At 35.0% G+C, this 16,997-nt stretch overlaps 1 protein-coding gene and 1 long non-coding RNA gene across 4 annotated transcripts; one reads left to right on the forward strand and one right to left on the reverse strand.

Annotated features, from left to right (window-relative positions):
• The first annotated feature begins 519 nt into the window (after positions 1-519).
• On the forward strand, positions 520-10,232 carry LOC136208850 (DNA glycosylase/AP lyase ROS1-like). Of its 3 annotated transcripts, XM_066000106.1 has the most exons (21): positions 1,539-1,680; positions 1,786-2,637; positions 2,908-3,879; positions 3,966-4,250; positions 4,349-4,729; positions 5,045-5,135; positions 5,219-5,963; positions 6,059-6,138; positions 6,331-6,415; positions 6,484-6,575; positions 6,654-6,722; positions 6,826-6,862; positions 6,949-7,031; positions 7,427-7,921; positions 8,182-8,218; positions 8,309-8,366; positions 8,875-9,014; positions 9,117-9,182; positions 9,269-9,383; positions 9,477-9,515; positions 9,643-10,232. In XM_066000106.1, the coding sequence occupies exons 2-21, from the start codon at positions 2,202-2,204 to the stop codon at positions 9,759-9,761; spliced, it is 4,425 nt and encodes a 1,474-aa protein (XP_065856178.1). In that variant the 5' UTR covers positions 1,539-1,680; positions 1,786-2,201; the 3' UTR covers positions 9,762-10,232. The 3 variants fall into 3 exon arrangements, with proteins under 3 accessions (XP_065856179.1, XP_065856178.1, XP_065856177.1); XM_066000107.1 differs by lacking the exons at positions 1,539-1,680; positions 1,786-2,637 and adding an exon at positions 520-649; XM_066000105.1 differs by having other exon boundaries at positions 1,555-2,637.
• On the reverse strand, positions 2,271-12,647 carry LOC136208851 (uncharacterized). The gene is made up of 6 exons (XR_010677297.1): positions 12,448-12,647; positions 12,189-12,280; positions 10,495-10,600; positions 10,350-10,395; positions 9,623-9,976; positions 2,271-2,656 (listed from the first exon to the last, which is right to left on the reverse strand). It is a non-coding gene; the product is annotated as an uncharacterized lncRNA (long non-coding RNA).
• Between the last annotated feature and the right edge of the window lie 4,350 nt (positions 12,648-16,997).

Genomic DNA, 16,997 nt, shown 5'->3' on the forward strand with positions numbered 1-16,997 from the left:
AGAGAGATACTCCATATAATTAAAATTACAACAACATAGATACCCCTCCATTTAATTTTTTTTGATATAAATAATATTTAATTTTAGCCTAACTGAGAAAGATACAATTTATCTTCCATATAAATAAAATTAAAATAATATTTTAATAACTAGCAATTACTAACATTATTTAAAAAAAAAAAATTACAGAAAAAATCTCAAATAAAAATGGATTAATATTCACCAATATAATATTTTTTTTACAGAGATAATCTATATAATTAAAATTACAGCAATATACAAAATACCCCTCCATTTAATTTTTTTCATATGAAAAACATTTAATTTTTTCCCAATTGAGAAAGATACAATTCATCTTCCATATAAATAAAATTACAGAATTTTTTATTAAGTACCACACTTTATGCCAGCTTATTACAGAAAGAATACTCATAAAATTGCAGTAAACCTCACCAACCTCACACCCATGTCACTATAAAAAGCCCCCCTTCCCCTCCCATTTCCCCACACAAGTCATCAGAAAATTCTCAGACACACCCACTCCAATTCTCTCCACTGCACTCAAACACACCGGCGACGGCTAAGTGACCACCACCACCACCGATCCACCAGTAGACCACCACTGCAGTTTTACTGATAACCATGTCAGGTAAATCCTCTTTGCTTTTTTTTTTCCTTTGTCCTCATTATGCTTTCATCTTATTAAAATGAACCTGTATGTATGTAAGTAAGTATACAATGGATTAAAGGGGACCACTTAACGGCGTCTCCGTCCGACCGTTCTGTCAAACATTGATCTGATTCTGATAGTCAGTCTTAAACGGAGTGATAACGAATAAGAGGAAGAGAATCCTACTATGGACATAGACATTAGACACACAGTCAGATGACAAGTGTTTTTCATGCGCTGCCACGTTTTTACTTTCACTGTGTAGTTTGCTTACGTGTTTTAGTCCTTCCTTGACACTTTCATACGCCGACGTATTATTTGGACAGCTATGCCACTGGCTGCATGGGTTAATTACCGGCAAATAAATATTATTTGATTACGTATGCAGTGGGTAGTATAGTCCAATTATTCATTCCTATTGTCAAGAACAGAAATCAGGTTGCTGATTGGATAACAATTTTTAAATTATTATAAATTAATACACCCTTTATGTAGTTATGTTCTTTTTAAAACTGTTATTTTACCGCCAAAGAAATTGCGTTGCTGATTGGATAGCGAATTTTTTATTTTTTTAAATCACTTTCTACAAACATCAAATATATTCTTTTAAAGTGATTTTCTATCAAAACATTCAATATATTCTTTTTAAAGTTACAGATCTATGTAATGTGACATTTTTAGATGGATTTTCTTATATATATACACGAGATTTCTAACTTAAACGACTTTTAAACAATAACAAAATATAGTCAGATTATAAATTTTAGCAAAAGACATGAGATCTATGAATTAAAATATCTTCTAACAAAAATTAAAAACTATATTAAAATGAAATCTTGGACTTGTTTACGGGGAGAAGTGATGAGTTCATATGTATATATAAAGAAGAAAATCTGGTCTTTAACACTCAAAACTTTCTCTTTCTACAGAAAAATGTTATCTTTTTGTTACTCTGATTTCATCAATTTATAGAGAGTTAAACAGATCTTAGGCATTGACTCAATCTTCAGGTAAGTTTTGGTACCAAAAAGATTTAATCTTTTTCTTTTTCAATATTTACAAATAAAACATTTTCTGTTAAGCTGGAGGAGAATTATATGGCATTTTATATGCAGATTGCTGAAAGAATCTACAGGGATTTTAGTTGCTCCTTCCATTGATTTTTCTTTTTTTCTTCTGTTTTGGTGTGATTAGAAACACCTAAATTCCCAAATTCCTGATTTCTCAATTTCATGATAAGATCCCTCTTTCTGGGTGGAGCTCCACGACGTTTGACGGAGCTTCAGTCGTCTAAGCTAAGAATAAGATCCTGGTGGAGGAGTCATAGACACAACAGCTAAAACTGGGCAATGACCGTACTAAAATCTCACCTGAATCTGGGTTTTTGCCTAATCTGTCACTGGTTTTATTTAGGAGGTTGAAATTTTTAGGTTTCAGTCTTCAATTTCTTTCTTGCAATATGGTCGAAGTGAGGGAGGGGTAGGAGGAAATAGAATTGCAAAATTTCTAACCAATTTATCAAAACCCAGAGATGGAATTAGGCAGCGATGCCCGAAATAAGCAGATTGAGGAATCATGGATTCCACAAACCCCATTTAAACCTATTCTACCAAAACCACAACAACATGTTATCTACATCGATAACCAAGGACACGAGATGGAGCAATTTAGATCAGAGGGGTTACCATCTAGTTTTTGTGAAGGAGCTACATTTGAACCATGGGGTGCATGTTCAGATTCAGTCCACGGCCACGGCAACGGCAACTGGGAGACTGCTTCCATAGCTAAAGGAGGCACAAGTGAAGAACCATGGGCAGAAATGCTCAATTTTACATCTCTCTTGGCTCTGCAAGATCATGCTTCCACTGCCTTATTAACAGGAAGTGGAGCAGCAGCCTATGGAAATGGTGATTTACTGCTTGAATCAACCGATCTATGGAGTGACAATTTCATACAGAATTTCCAGCGTAAGCACAACCCTGTCTTCTGTAAAAACAAAAAAAGAAGTTATATATCTTCAAATTCTGTTTGGCTTTCATTTACAGTATCCACACAAGTAGATTATACTCATGCTTTTAATTTAACTTAATCGTTAGAGGGCAGACATTTGCAAGAATTAATGAGAGAAGCAAGAGAATAATGGCTTTAAACCTGCAGGGCACGCTTCAGAGGTGATTATAGCAGCCATGAAATGCTTTTTTTCATTGTTTTAATTCAAATTACTTTTTCTCCTGCAGATGAAATGCCGATTCCAAGAGGAACTCTTCATGATTTGAACTTGCTTCCTGGAGAAGAAGAAGATTCAGATGTCTTCCAGACAAACACAGTTTTAGCTCCGGTGACACCAGGGAAGACCCCTGAAACAGAATGCGGACAGGGGAGTGAGAGCAGCGTGGCTGTAGGGGGCACAGAAAAAGATTCAGCTTCTGCAGCCGTGTCTACTACTGCAGTCACAACAGATGTTGAAACACCACAACCGCAAAAACCAAAGAGAAGAAAATACAGACCTAGGGTGATAACGGAAAGCAAACCTCGGGTGAGAAAGGAAACACCAAAGCCTGCTCCTCCTCCCCCTCCTACTACAGAAACTGGTAAGAGGAAGTACGTGAGAAAAACTCCCCCAACAGAACCTAGTGAAAAATCAAGAGGGAAGAGGAGAAATATCACAAAAGAAGCAGTAGAACCAACTGTGGAGGCTTCCACCAGTTCACAGGCCTCATGCAAGAGGTCCTTGAACTTCGTCAATATTCAAGAACAGACCAATGTTGAAGCAGAAGATGTTAGAGGAAGATGTCCATCTAAATTAACTGTGACCTTGGGGCGAGGAATTGAAATCATGGTAGAACCTACATGTGATTTTAATAATTCCATCGATCAAATGCAGCAGCAATACAATCAAATGCGGCAGCAATACGAGGTATTGCAACGAGCAGCAAATGAGCCAATTGCTCCCAAGAATAATCCCCAGAAAAGAAAAAGGGGAAAGCATGTCACCTCTCAAAATGCGCATCAGAGGAGTACAGATATGGTTCTCTACACCAGCCCTCACCTAAAGACAAATGCAACAAATTGGGAAGACAGGAAAAGCATGGCTATACAAGTGAAGGAAAATAGAGAAGCTTGGACACAGCAGCCTTCCACACAGCAGCAAGATGTCTGCAGCACAAGTACATCATGCCTAACATTTTCAGCCAGACAAGAAAAAACAGGTACACAAAATGAACCTCCTAAAATCCATTTGCACTTATAGTTGATTGGTTGTTTCCTAATTGTTCTAACGTTTATGAAATTACAGGCGCACCTGGGAGGAAAGGGCAGTCATCTGGTTCTGCCTTGACAGAAGTCAAGGGGTCATCTACAAGAAAGAGATCGAGGACCCCTACCAGGCCTCGTGATGTGGCTTCTCTTATAATTGCAAGAGGGGAGGATAATACAGCGGCTTCAAATACACATCATGCATTTGGCGGTGCTCTGGCTGCAGAGATGCATAACCAAATGCCGAAAAAAAAGAGAACAAAAAGAAGCGTTCCAAACAATGGTAAAATAATGTTACACAATCCAAACCAAATCCCACCCACAGGTACTTATATGAAAGAAAAACAATTCAATCTTTTACTTTGAACTAGAATCTGTCAACATACTGAGTGTTGTTTCATTCATCCGGAAATTTCATTGCAGGTACATATTCAGAAGAATTATGGATGACTTATCTATCTGTAGTTGAGAAACTTGAGCGACTGGACATTAACAGGGAACAGAATGCACTTGTTCCTTATAATACTACTACTACTACTACTACAAGGGAACAACAGAATGCCTTGGTTGCACGCAGGAGAGAAGGAACTATTGTACCCCTCAAACCCATCAAGAAAAAACCTATACGGGCTCAGGTTGTCGAAGATGAAGAAACCATCAGAGTATTTAACCTTCTAATAAAAAACATCGACAGCGAAGGCATTGATGGAACTGATGACGGGACGCGAAGATGGTGGACAAATGAAAGAGAACTGTTTCGAACACGTGCTAGCTCGTTTATAGCACGAATGCACGAAGTACAAGGTACGAATACAATTTGGTGAATCAGCATTTTTCCAAGATCATGTAATTAATAGCAAAAAATAGCATGAAACTATAGCAAAACATCCCAATGTAATCCATCCATGGTATGAATATTTTGCATCTATCAAGCATGGGCATAAATAGCATAATTTAATTATTCCACAACTAAGTATAGGGAGACACAGTCATTAAGAAATCTAGTTTTAACAAATTTAAAGCATCTCAAAAAGAAACTCAAATGACATGTTCATCTTTTATAAGCTTCTTCTGCCAGTTATAACAGAATGACTTAGTTATATAAGGTATGGTCTGCAGGGGACAGAAGATTCACACAGTGGAAGGGATCAGTGGTTGACTCTGTAATAGGAGTTTTTCTAACTCAGAATGTCTCGGACCACCTTTCCAGGTAAAAACTTGTTCCAAGATAGTTTTATCAAGTATTCAAGTAAAAAAGAGGGTATAAAAGACTTGTCTATTCATTTTATACAGTTCTGCATTCATGTCTATGGCCGCACGCTTTCCACTTGAGTCAACATCGCATGAAGCTGTGAGAGAGTCGGAACCAATCGTGTGTGTTCCAGATCTCGAAGATGCTATCAGTGATTTCCAATACTCTGAGCCAGACTCAGAAAGAGAAGCAGATAACAGTCATGAGTGTTCCACTGTTTCATCTCAAAACTCTGTGGTTTCATCACAGAACTCCACACAGTCTCCAACTCATCAAACTGCTGATTTATTGTCAGACATTGGTGGACAGAAAGATAGCTTGTTAAATAACTCCAATACCTTCATGGAGCTGTTAATGATGGTTGGGAGGAACGAGCTATGTGAAGTTCCTAGGATTGTCAATGACCTCAGCATTGTTGAGAAAAATATGACGTCACCAAATCTGTCTTTAGGAAGACAAGACGTCGCAGAAAGCAGCAGCAGACAAATTAATGTGTTAGAAAAGGATTCACAAGCTGAACATGGCCTTCGAGAGATGGATCAGCAAAAAAGCATAGCAACGGCTAAAAGAAAAGCCAAAAGCAGACGGGTTGGAGACGAGATAAGAGCTGATATTGACTGGACCGCTTTGAGAAAAGAGGTAGAATCAAATGTAGGAAAAAGGGAAAAAACAGCCGATACAATGGATTCAGTGGATTGGGAAGCTGTAAGATGTGCAAATGTTAATGAGGTTGCCGAGACAATAAAAGCTCGTGGAATGAACAACATTCTTGCAGGACGAATGCAGGTATAAATATTCCCTTCCCAAATAAAAACAGATCATTTTTTCATACTGTTTCTAAAGCCTCATGTTGGCTGACATTGATTAATAAATTTATGCAGGAATTTTTGAATCGGGTAGTAGGAGAGCATGGGAGTATCGACCTGGAGTGGTTGAGAGATATTCCACCCGACAAAGCCAAGTAAGCCCATAGTTTTTTTTATTCAAAAGTACTTGAGCAAATTAATATACATTGCCATGGCATCACTGCTTTGTTACCAAAATCATATTGTGAAAACTAAGTGTATTAGCTGTTTGGCCTTTTAAAGAGTATCTAATATGTATATTTATATTACATAGCACATATCATACTTAATGCAAATTCTTATTGTAGAGAATATCTTCTAAGCATGAACGGTTTGGGATTAAAGAGCGTGGAATGTGTACGGCTGCTGACACTTCACCATCTTGCTTTTCCAGTAAGTTACGACAAGTTTAAGATATATTTGAGAAATTGGACGGCTTCTTAACTTTTATCTCTCTATAGGTTGATACAAATGTTGGTCGAATAGCTGTGCGACTGGGCTGGGTGCCCCTTCATCCAATGCCTGATGAAGCTCGTATGCACCTGCTAGAGCTGTAAGTATTATGAACTAAAAGACTAACTTACTAGTTATATGTCCCTACAGCGGTACTAATGACATTGTTTCAACATAGGTATCCAGTAATGGAATCAGTTCAAAGATACCTCTGGCCCCGGTTGTGCAAGCTGGACCAGAAAACACTGTAAAGACTACATTCACTTTATGTCAACATCATATAATATTTAATTTGATAACTTATACTTAAATAAAATTGTCCCACTAATCCATCATAATCAATTTAACAGGTATGAGCTACACTATCAAATGATTACCTTCGGAAAGGTGCATTACTTGCTACCAACCATAAATTATATGTTTATCTCTGGTTAACAGAAGCTGAGAATGGAAGTTTGTTTGAATCTGTGCAGGTATTCTGTACCAAGAGAAACCCCAACTGCTTGGCCTGTCCGATGAAAGGAGATTGCAGACATTTTGCAAGTGCAGTTGCAACGTATGCATATCCTCTTCCAATCCTTACTCTTTTGATTGTCATACTATTGGAACTTGGAACATGACGAAAATGTAACTTTATTTGCTTAGAGCAATCTATAGAAATGTCATCACAAAATCCAAGTTAAAAGGTCCAAAACTATATGGACTCTATAGCTGAAGCTACAACTAGTGGAGCTATAGTCTATCTAGGCATAAGAAAATTATATGAAAACCGAGTATAGCACTTCTAAGACAAGTCATGAATTAATCAATTTAGTTATTCCATTGAGCAAGCACCACTGTTGAATGATAGTACAAAAAAGCTATAGTGGTGAGCTTACCCTAAAAGTTGTTACATTGAAATATATGAAAAATAAAAGATTTACTATGCTAACTTACTCGTGTCAACTGCAGGGACAGACTTTTGCCTTGGCATGAGGAACCAATGAGTGCAAGTGGAAAGCAGGGGGGACAAAGTATAGTGAGTGCAAGTGGACAGCAGGGGGGACAAAGTATAGTGAGTGCAAGTCAAAGCAGAAGAATTGGGCCAAACCCTGCTGTAATGGTTCATCCGCCGTACTTACAGATATCAGAAACAAGACATGAAGTCAAAAATTGTGAACCCATTGTTGAGGAGCCAGCGTCTCCAGAACAAACAGCAGAACCAGATTGCACTCATATGATGGAAACAGACATTGAGGATACCTTCTGCGAGGATGCGGAAGAAATTCCCACTATAAAAATCAATGAACTCGAAAAAAATCTGGCAAGTTTTATGAAAAACAACATTGGAAATATGGGAATTCTGGGAGCTGAGTGGTCAAAAGCCATAGTCGCTCTGACTGAAGAAGCTAAAATACCAATGCCCAAGCTTAAGAACGTCAGTAGGCTGAGAACAGAACACCAAGTGTAAGTAGTCATGTTCCCAAAAAAAAACCAATTGCTATTAGTTCTTTCTGAATGGAGCTTTAAATTTTAAGGATGTTCTGACCATTTATGAAATTTAATCCTTTTTGGCCAAAAAAACCAACAAATTACAAGAACATCAGAAATTAGCTGCTGTCACAGTAAATTTTTAATTATGAAAAAGTTCACAATAAATTTTGGGCCACTTATGGTCACAAAAAAAAAAATTGAGTGTCTGCTAATTCTTTTTTCACCGCATGCAGATATGTACTTCCAGATTCCCACCCTCTACTACGAAAGGTTAGTTAATTCTACCTCCACAAAAACAAGATTGTTGTTTGCCCATTAGCCACAATTGTTTTTGACTGATATTGTTGCCTACAAGTGCAGATGGATAGAAGGCAACCTGACGATCCATCTCCCTACCTGCTGGCTATTTGGACGCCAGGTAAATAAGAATATGCTAAGTTCCTATTGTAGATTCCTTTTCGTACAGTAGGAATATGACTAAAGTTACTACCAAAATCCTGCTATGATCGACTTGCCAATCAAAAAAGCCAAACCAAGCATTATATGAGTTCTGGATATTATAGAGGGTGAGAAACATGCACACGGACAGATAGAGAGAGAGAGAGAGAGGTCCAGACTTGGAAGTTCTAAATATGCTTGCAAGCCTTACGCATAACTTAGCCATCTGCCTAGTTGAGGGAGTACTTGTTATATAGAACTTATCATTGAGATCTTGATGAAAAAAATATAAAAATTATAAATTACCCGCTGAAACCAGCCCAATGAGCTTTTGTTTTTTCTTATTTCTTTTGGACATTCAAGACCATGCATGCATATTTCCGAGTTTTCTATCTTAGAGAACTACTATTCACATAAAAGAAAATCAACTTAAGACCCGGAACTCTTTTATCTACATGCCTTTACATATTGTTAATTGCTCTAATTAGGTGAGAAGGCAGACTCCATTCAACCACCAGAAAGTACATGCAGCTTGCAAGAACATGGCAAACTTTGTGATGAAACAACATGCTTCTCTTGCAATAGCATTCGGGAATCAAATTCCCAGATTGTTCGAGGGACTCTTTTGGTGAGAATATCTATACAAAAGATTCATCATTCTAGAATGACTCTTAGGTATGACAGAATCATTACAAGTAAAACTAACAAATTGTTAATGCATCTTTAACAGATACCGTGCCGGACAGCTATGAGAGGAAGTTTTCCTCTCAATGGGACCTACTTTCAGGTCAATGAGGTAAATTCACCCCAAAAAAAGGCTTGTAGAAAAGCTGCAGCATCTATTTGTGAACTTCATAATACTTACAATATCCTTTTATGAAGGTTTTTGCTGACCACGAGACAAGCCTTAACCCAATTGAGGTCCCCAGATCGTTGTTATGGAATTTGGAAAGAAGAACAGTATACTTTGGGACATCGGTGTCAACCATTTTTAAAGGTGAACTTTGTAAATAGATCGTGCTCTTCAAATATAGTGCTAAGTCAAAATTTGGCACTTAATTTATATTTTTTTTTTTTTTTGGTATATCAGGGTTATCGAAAAGAAGCATTACGGACTGTTTCTGGCACGGTATGATTATAATTCCAATCACCAACTTTTATGCAAGTTTCACATAGTTAAACCTGATTGGTGATTGCTCATCAAGTAACATTAGTTGCAAAAGGGTGCTTAACTACCTGCACTTAATGAATTGCAGGGTATGTCTGTGTCAGAGGGTTCGACCAGAAGACCAGGGCGCCTCGTCCTCTACAGAAAAGGCTGCATGTTGCAGACAGCCAATTAAAGCAGGAAAAAAAATATGATCGAAAAGAATAGTGAATGTCAGGAAACATGAGAAAAAAAAGAAATTTTGGTTTTAACCCTATCCGTCCGTGCCTAAGGGCATATGGGTCGGTTGAAAGAGATTCTTCGTTTTGAGCCATCAAAACCTCTTCCTACCAAGTCTAATAATGAAGACTATATTGAGAATGGCAGGTGACAGTCTTTGGGTTAAAATGAGGAACAGCAGCAGCATCACATCACAGTGCAACCTGCTTTTCACAGGAAGAAGACAGATGTCAGTTGAAATGTATGATTCCATAACGTATAAGCATGGTTAGTTAGGCTGTAATTTTATAATTTTCTTAGTCTCATGCTCATAATTTTATGATGGCACTGAATACATCCATTGAGAGACAATTCTAGAAATGCAACAAGTCCTAGGAATACGGACAACCATCAACAGTAAATAAATCCACAGATTTATTCAAATAATAGAGCAAACTACAGATTATGTATTTTCTTTTCTATCCATCAGCTTCATCATTTGGTCGGCAACAATCATAATGTATAAATCATGTTTAAACAACATATCCAGCTAAAGAACAATTCATGTCAGAGAGCAAAACTATAGATCAAAGTTACCTGATAATATCTCAGTTTACTTGCTTGGTTAATGAGGAAACACAATCTGCAAAACACAGATAAAAGGAACATGATAACTCAGTTTCCGTAGTCAATGTGGAAATATAATCCAATAAAATGCAAAGATATATGAGATTGAAAATACCTATTTTCAACTACAGCAGCCTCAGTAACTCCAACCTCTTCTATTCACATAGGATTCATAACAACGGTTTGGGTGAGAAGCAGCTAAATCAATTTCTTAAATAAACCTGGAAAACAACATGATTGAAAGGCAATTTCAGAAACTGTGTTGGTAAAATGGCTTTTTAGCCATTTAAGCCGTGTGCATGAAGAGTGTTTTGATATGGCTCTTAACCTTTTGGTCATGAAGAGTGTTTTGATATGGCTCTTAACCTTTTGGTCAGTTCAAGTGTTTTTCTATAACATACGCTAGTGAAGGGGCTCTTAACCTTTTAGTCATTTCAAGTGTTTTGCTAGTGAAGGGGCTCTTAACCTTTTAGTCATTTCAAGTGTTTTTCTATCCCATGTAGGAAATTGTTTTATCATTTCAAGTGATTTTCTATGACATACGCTAGTGAAGTGGCTCTTAACCTTTTAGTCATTCCAAATGTTTTTTTTTATCTCATGTAGGAAATTGTTTTGGATTTTATGGATAAAGTTTTAATAAATCTACCGCAATGCCGTCCAGAAGTGGACCCAAATTTTAATATTTTTGTGATATTGTTTGAACCCAAATTTCAATTTTTATGTGATATTGTTTGAACCCTTTTGACTAACTATTCAACAGTTTAGTTTTAATTCTTTGCAACAATTAAATATCGAGAAATTTACAAAAATGGTTCAATGGAGAGGTTCATTTAGACATGCTAACAAACTAGACTCTTACGATACATTTTACTATTATTCACACAAACCAATCACCTTTTTATTGTTGTTTGATTTCATGTTGATTTAGCAATAGATTGAATGTGTTATGTTTGGTTAGGATTAGGGTTAGTGTTAATGGGTTGTATTTTTTGGATTTATTGGTTTAAACCTTCTCATTTGTGATTTTGCTTCTCGTTTTATGATTTTGCTTCTTACCATTTATGATTTTGTGAATCGCACTTTAGGTACTGATTTGCAGTTACAGGTAATGTAAATAATTTTGCTTCACAATTGATGAATAACATTCACATTTTGTGATTTGTGAAGCTATATCACATATTAAATTACATTCGCATTGCACTCATTGCTCTGTAAGTCACATTTAACAATTTGCGAAGCGATTTTGCAATGTAAATTAATAAATTGCGGACAAATGATGTATGAAAAAGGGAAGAAAATGAGATTCTGAAATGAAAAGAAATTGAGAGTCTAATTTGGTAAGCTAGGAAGATAGGAAATTGAAGAGTGTAAAGGGATTTTGATATATTGGTTGAAAGCATCTAATTTGATAGTGTATGTTTCTTATGTTGGAACAGGTCTAAATAGACATCCCAAAAAGCTAATTTTGTAATTCTTAAATATCAAAATGTAACTTCTTGATTTATCTACTTCTTAAAGATTTTCTCCAGAAATTTTCTCTACAACTCCACTCCTAACGTTCTTTGGAACAAATATAGTTCCAAAATAGAATTGGAAGTTTTCTTTTACATTGAACTTTTATTCTTCCAAATTATCTTTGGGAAATCAATTTGTTTTGGGCAATTTTCGATTTGATGTTTTATTCCTTTCGACCTTGATTGTACAAGTTCGGAACCTTGAAAAACACATCTGTCGAAAATCGGGGCCATCGCAAAACACTTTTACATAAATAATGCCATGGATGCATCCAATTAAGAAAGCAGAACATACCGAATTCATTTGGGCCCTATCAGCTTCCTCCATTCGGTTAACGCTGCAACAAACACAATCCAGCTATTGACGTATTCAATGAGGGAGAAAACCTGCAAATTAGTTACTCTTATTATCAAGTTCCCTAAAATCAAAATCAAAAGGTCGGATGACATTACAACTATAATGGTGCATAAAAACTGCCAGTGATTGAAAGTACTACTTGATGAAGAAAGTGCAATTCAATCAAATCGTTCACTTGTATGTTTAGCAAACTTACCATATTCCAACGAAAGATGCACAGATATGAGACCGGTGGCAACGAAAAGATAATTAAACTCGAGAATAGCAAATCTAAAATCCATAGAGGAATCAAAACATCGAAATATCGATAGTCAATCGGTTTGAGATTACGAAACGTAAGCATCTATGGAGGGAGATGAGAGAAGGTTTTATGAAATTTTATGCTTTTGCCGCCTTACCGCCTTTTTCATCTTCCTTTTCCCTCCTAATTAGTCCTTATAGTTTAAGCCAATGCCCTTGTGTTTGAAATACATGCTACACGTGGCAGAGATTATACTTGTGCTGGATCCTGCGGCCGGATGAGTGGAGTGAGTGACATCTGACGTAGAATCGAATCGACACGTAATAAATAAATAAATAATATTTTTATATTAAATATATAATTTGAAATTATTTTTATAAGCGATAACATATCAAAATAAATTTATAGTTTTTGGAGAAGTATCAATTTAAACTTTACGTATAAAATAGTATTAATATAGATTTAACGTTTAAAAAGAATATCATTTAGTTCTCGATAACGGAATGTGATACGTTATTCATATTATTCTGTTAAGTTCCGATTTCTCTCTCCACATACTATTGACAGAACTTAATGGAGTAATATAAATGATATATCGCATTCTGTTATTGAGGTCTAAATTGATATTTTTTAAACGTTAAACTCATATTGGTGTTATTTTATACGTAGAACCTAAATTGATACTTCTGCAAATACCATAAATCTATTGGTACCTTCTTTTTTGTAAATTATATATATAAAAAATTATAAATAAATTTTGGTTTGTTAATAAATAAAGTTTATAATAACTTGAAATACGTCAACGTACTTTATATCATGGAGTCTTTTTAACGGTGTATTATAAGATCAAAACAGAAAAATGATTCATAAAAAATTGATTCTCTAATTTAACCACTTGAAATAATTTTGAAAAAGATAAATGAAAATAAAGCTTTCTCATCCCACATAAGAAATAAATGAAAATTTTCACTAGTTTATAAGCTGATGACTTTTACAAGCTTTTAATTAATTATTAGGAGAAAGATTATCCCACATGCAAAGGGTGCAATCGGATTGCCACCAAATTAGATTGCAATCAGATCGCCACTATATTAGGGTGCACCCGTACGATATGCACGATACGAATTCCGCACTCAAAGGTGAGCCACTGAGTCTGCTTATTTTTGCTTCCCCCAATTATTTTTCGTGTTAATTCAGTTTTGTGATTTTATTTTCTCTTATTTTCTATAATATTTTTAAATTTGGTTCTTTAAACCCTCAATCCTTAAAAAAAATTATAAAATCGAGGTCATGTTGGTTCACGGTCGGACCGCCACTTCGATTTTGATTTCGTCTGATTTGTTGTACATCCGTTAAACTATTTCGACTCAAACCGAAAACTTGATCAGTTCCTGGTGCGACCGGTTCAACTGCTCGGTCCGGTCTAGTTTGAGTTTTATAACATTGATATTGATAATGCGACTTTATAGTTTAAGTTACGACTTATCCTTGTTTTTTTTACAACATCCAATGCATTCAAACACATTTAGGATTTTGCCTAACCAAGCATCAACCTAATAGTGTTTGAGATAGATTTAATAGTTTTTTACTAGAGTTACTATTTTCTAATGAAAAACCACTGTATCGAGTTAACCTTAAAATGCACACAACATATAATTATTGATCCATATGAGTTAACACGGGGATCCTAAATCATATTCTTCCATTCATACATTTAACAAATTAATTAGGGTTAATTACATATAGATATCATATGATTTCATCGATTTGTAGATGAGTACATGTCGTATTTTTTGATACAAACGCAATCATGTGGTTTGCATCATTGCCAAAATCAAGACAATGGCCTTAACTCTGTTAAATAAGAGGGGTAATTTTAAAATCATTTTTTCTTTCTTTTTCTGCTTGAATTGGATTCTAGAATTTCCATAATTCTAGAACTTCTAGAATCGTGTTGGAAAACAAAGAGGGTATTTATATAGGTTTTTTAGAATAATAAGAATAACTGACAAGAGTTGTAGGAGAATCAATAAGCATATCTAGGGGCTAGAATACCTCAGAATGGAGGTATTTATATATGTTTTTATAACTTTTGGCATTAATGATGTTGTTGTATTCGAGCAGTTATGTCCTTACTCTATTTAAAGACTATCAATTGCCATTTAATTATATTTACAATTAAACCTTGATAAATGAATGTTCAATGAAGTAATAACCTCGTTTATATAATAAATGCTTTCGATCCCGGCTTAGACCGATGGACTAAAGTAATAACCTCGCTAAATGCATTAAGTAATAAAAATATTTAAATCCTTAAGGGCCCAATGAAAATATTAATTAATAATTATTAAATTACATATAATAAATATATATAGACAATAATCTTTCAATCAATCAACTAGAAGTCATTTCTTCTTAAAAAATGCATTTATAGTTGGATGCTCATTCTTATGCTCACAAATTGTACTCCTCTTCAAATGATGAGAAGCCATTGGAGGAGAAAATAATGTGTACTTGGAATATATCTTCTACCTTTTATAGCTAAATACTAAACATTTTCATTTGCTATGTACATGAACTTAGTTTTAAATGCATTAAGTTTCACCCAAAAACTTAAACGTCTCTAGATTCAAGTAATACTTTAATTGATATCTTTTGATTTTTTCCTACCACATACAATGTATGCATTTTATAATGAAAAATTATCTATAAAATAATAAATATTGATTTACCGATAAATGAATAATTTATTCATTTATCGATAAATAAATAATCTCGCTTAATGAATATTTTTTTCCGGTCCCAATGATATGCATTTATCGAGGTTTTACTGTATTATCATTCATGGATGGTTGTAAAGATGCCCCTTGGTATTCTTAGAACTGCCAAGGTCTATATATGCTCTTCGTGAGAACAATGGCGAGTCTCTTTTACCCGCTCTCATCGGGGCGTATCTTATTATGACATGTCTCATCATGATCCACGCGGCATGACATAATGCTAGAGACGTCTTCATTTTCTTAATTATTGCATGTTTACACCTGTATTAATTATCATTAATTCTACATAAACCATGCATTAATCGTCATTAATCTGATTTCTAGGAGGAATAACAGGTTGGCATTTTATTAATTTGCCCTTATTTCTCACTATAGAAAGATTCATTTGGGTTGTTATCAGAAACCCCCCTTAAAAGTTAAAAAAAAAAGCTCTTTAGGGTTGTCAAACTGTGCCTTGCATTTAATGTTTTTCTATTTAAATATACTTTCCCAGACCAGTAGGAATGAAACACGTCATTTAAGTTTTTTTACTTCTCTAAGCATCATACTTAACCCAAAAACATCTTCTTACATTTCACAAGCTAATGAAAGTGTTCGGGGGTCTAACTCAAAAACTCTATTTTCTCGACTTATCAAAATATACCAATCTTTTTGGCTTGGACTTGATAATGTATTATTTATCAAGTTTCCTATGTACCCCGTCAATTTTTTGGAAATCAGAGCCGCGTAGTTCTTGAAGGGAAATAGGCAAACACAGGTGCAGCAGAAATATAATTTTTTTACCTATTTTATCTATTTCCCTTTTTCCAAGATCCGTTAATTGTTATTTCATATAAAGATGGATAGAAGGAAATACCTTATTTGATGAACTATCTACCGTTGCTAATGAAGTGCCCTCAACTCTAGTTCCGAGTTCACGAGCACAAAGAAGAACACAAGAACATATCGGTCAGAATCTCAACCAAAATAAAACAATCACTAAAGATTGCCTCTAATAAATCAATACAAGATCAAAGATAAAAGGGAAGAGATAGAATTAATCGAATGGAAGCGAGCAGAGCAATTTCTTCCTCTACAGTAGACTGGTCGAAATTCTCTCTCTCTCTCTCTCTCTCTATTAGGGGTTGGCCAAAATTCACCTATAAGGGGAGATATAAATAGCCTCTTGTATCTAAACCCTAGTTAGGTAGAATTAGGTTACTTCTTTAGAGTTTTATTCTAAATAAATACTCCATAAATATTATCTACCGTTATTAGATAACTTCTTTACAGTTTTATTCTAAATAAATACTCCATAAATATTATCTATAGTTTTTAGATAACTTCTTTAGAGTTTTATTCTAAATATAAAGATAACATTAAGCTGTTTGATAGAAGCAATTTAACCACTTTAAACCTTCTAACTTAATTATCCCATAATTAATTTAACCACAGTTATAATCTAATCATAATTGTCTAAACTAAATTAATTCCCACAGGTATATATAATACATGTATTTCGCCCCCTTTCATTATTTGGGCCTTTATGGATTATATTGGGCTTCCATCTATTAATTACTATCCATTCCTTTTTTTGGCTCTAAGTCTTATATGTGACCCGTTAGGTTCTTATTGCTACTAGCCGTATACAACCATTAAATTAATTTCCCAAAATTACATTTAATCTTTGTATAACGAAATGAGTGCGTGGACTGTGAATAGGAGAACCTTAAACATTCCCCCATA

This window comes from Euphorbia lathyris, chromosome 10, assembly GCF_963576675.1.
Source record: "Euphorbia lathyris chromosome 10, ddEupLath1.1, whole genome shotgun sequence".
NCBI lineage: Eukaryota > Viridiplantae > Streptophyta > Magnoliopsida > Malpighiales > Euphorbiaceae > Euphorbia > Euphorbia lathyris.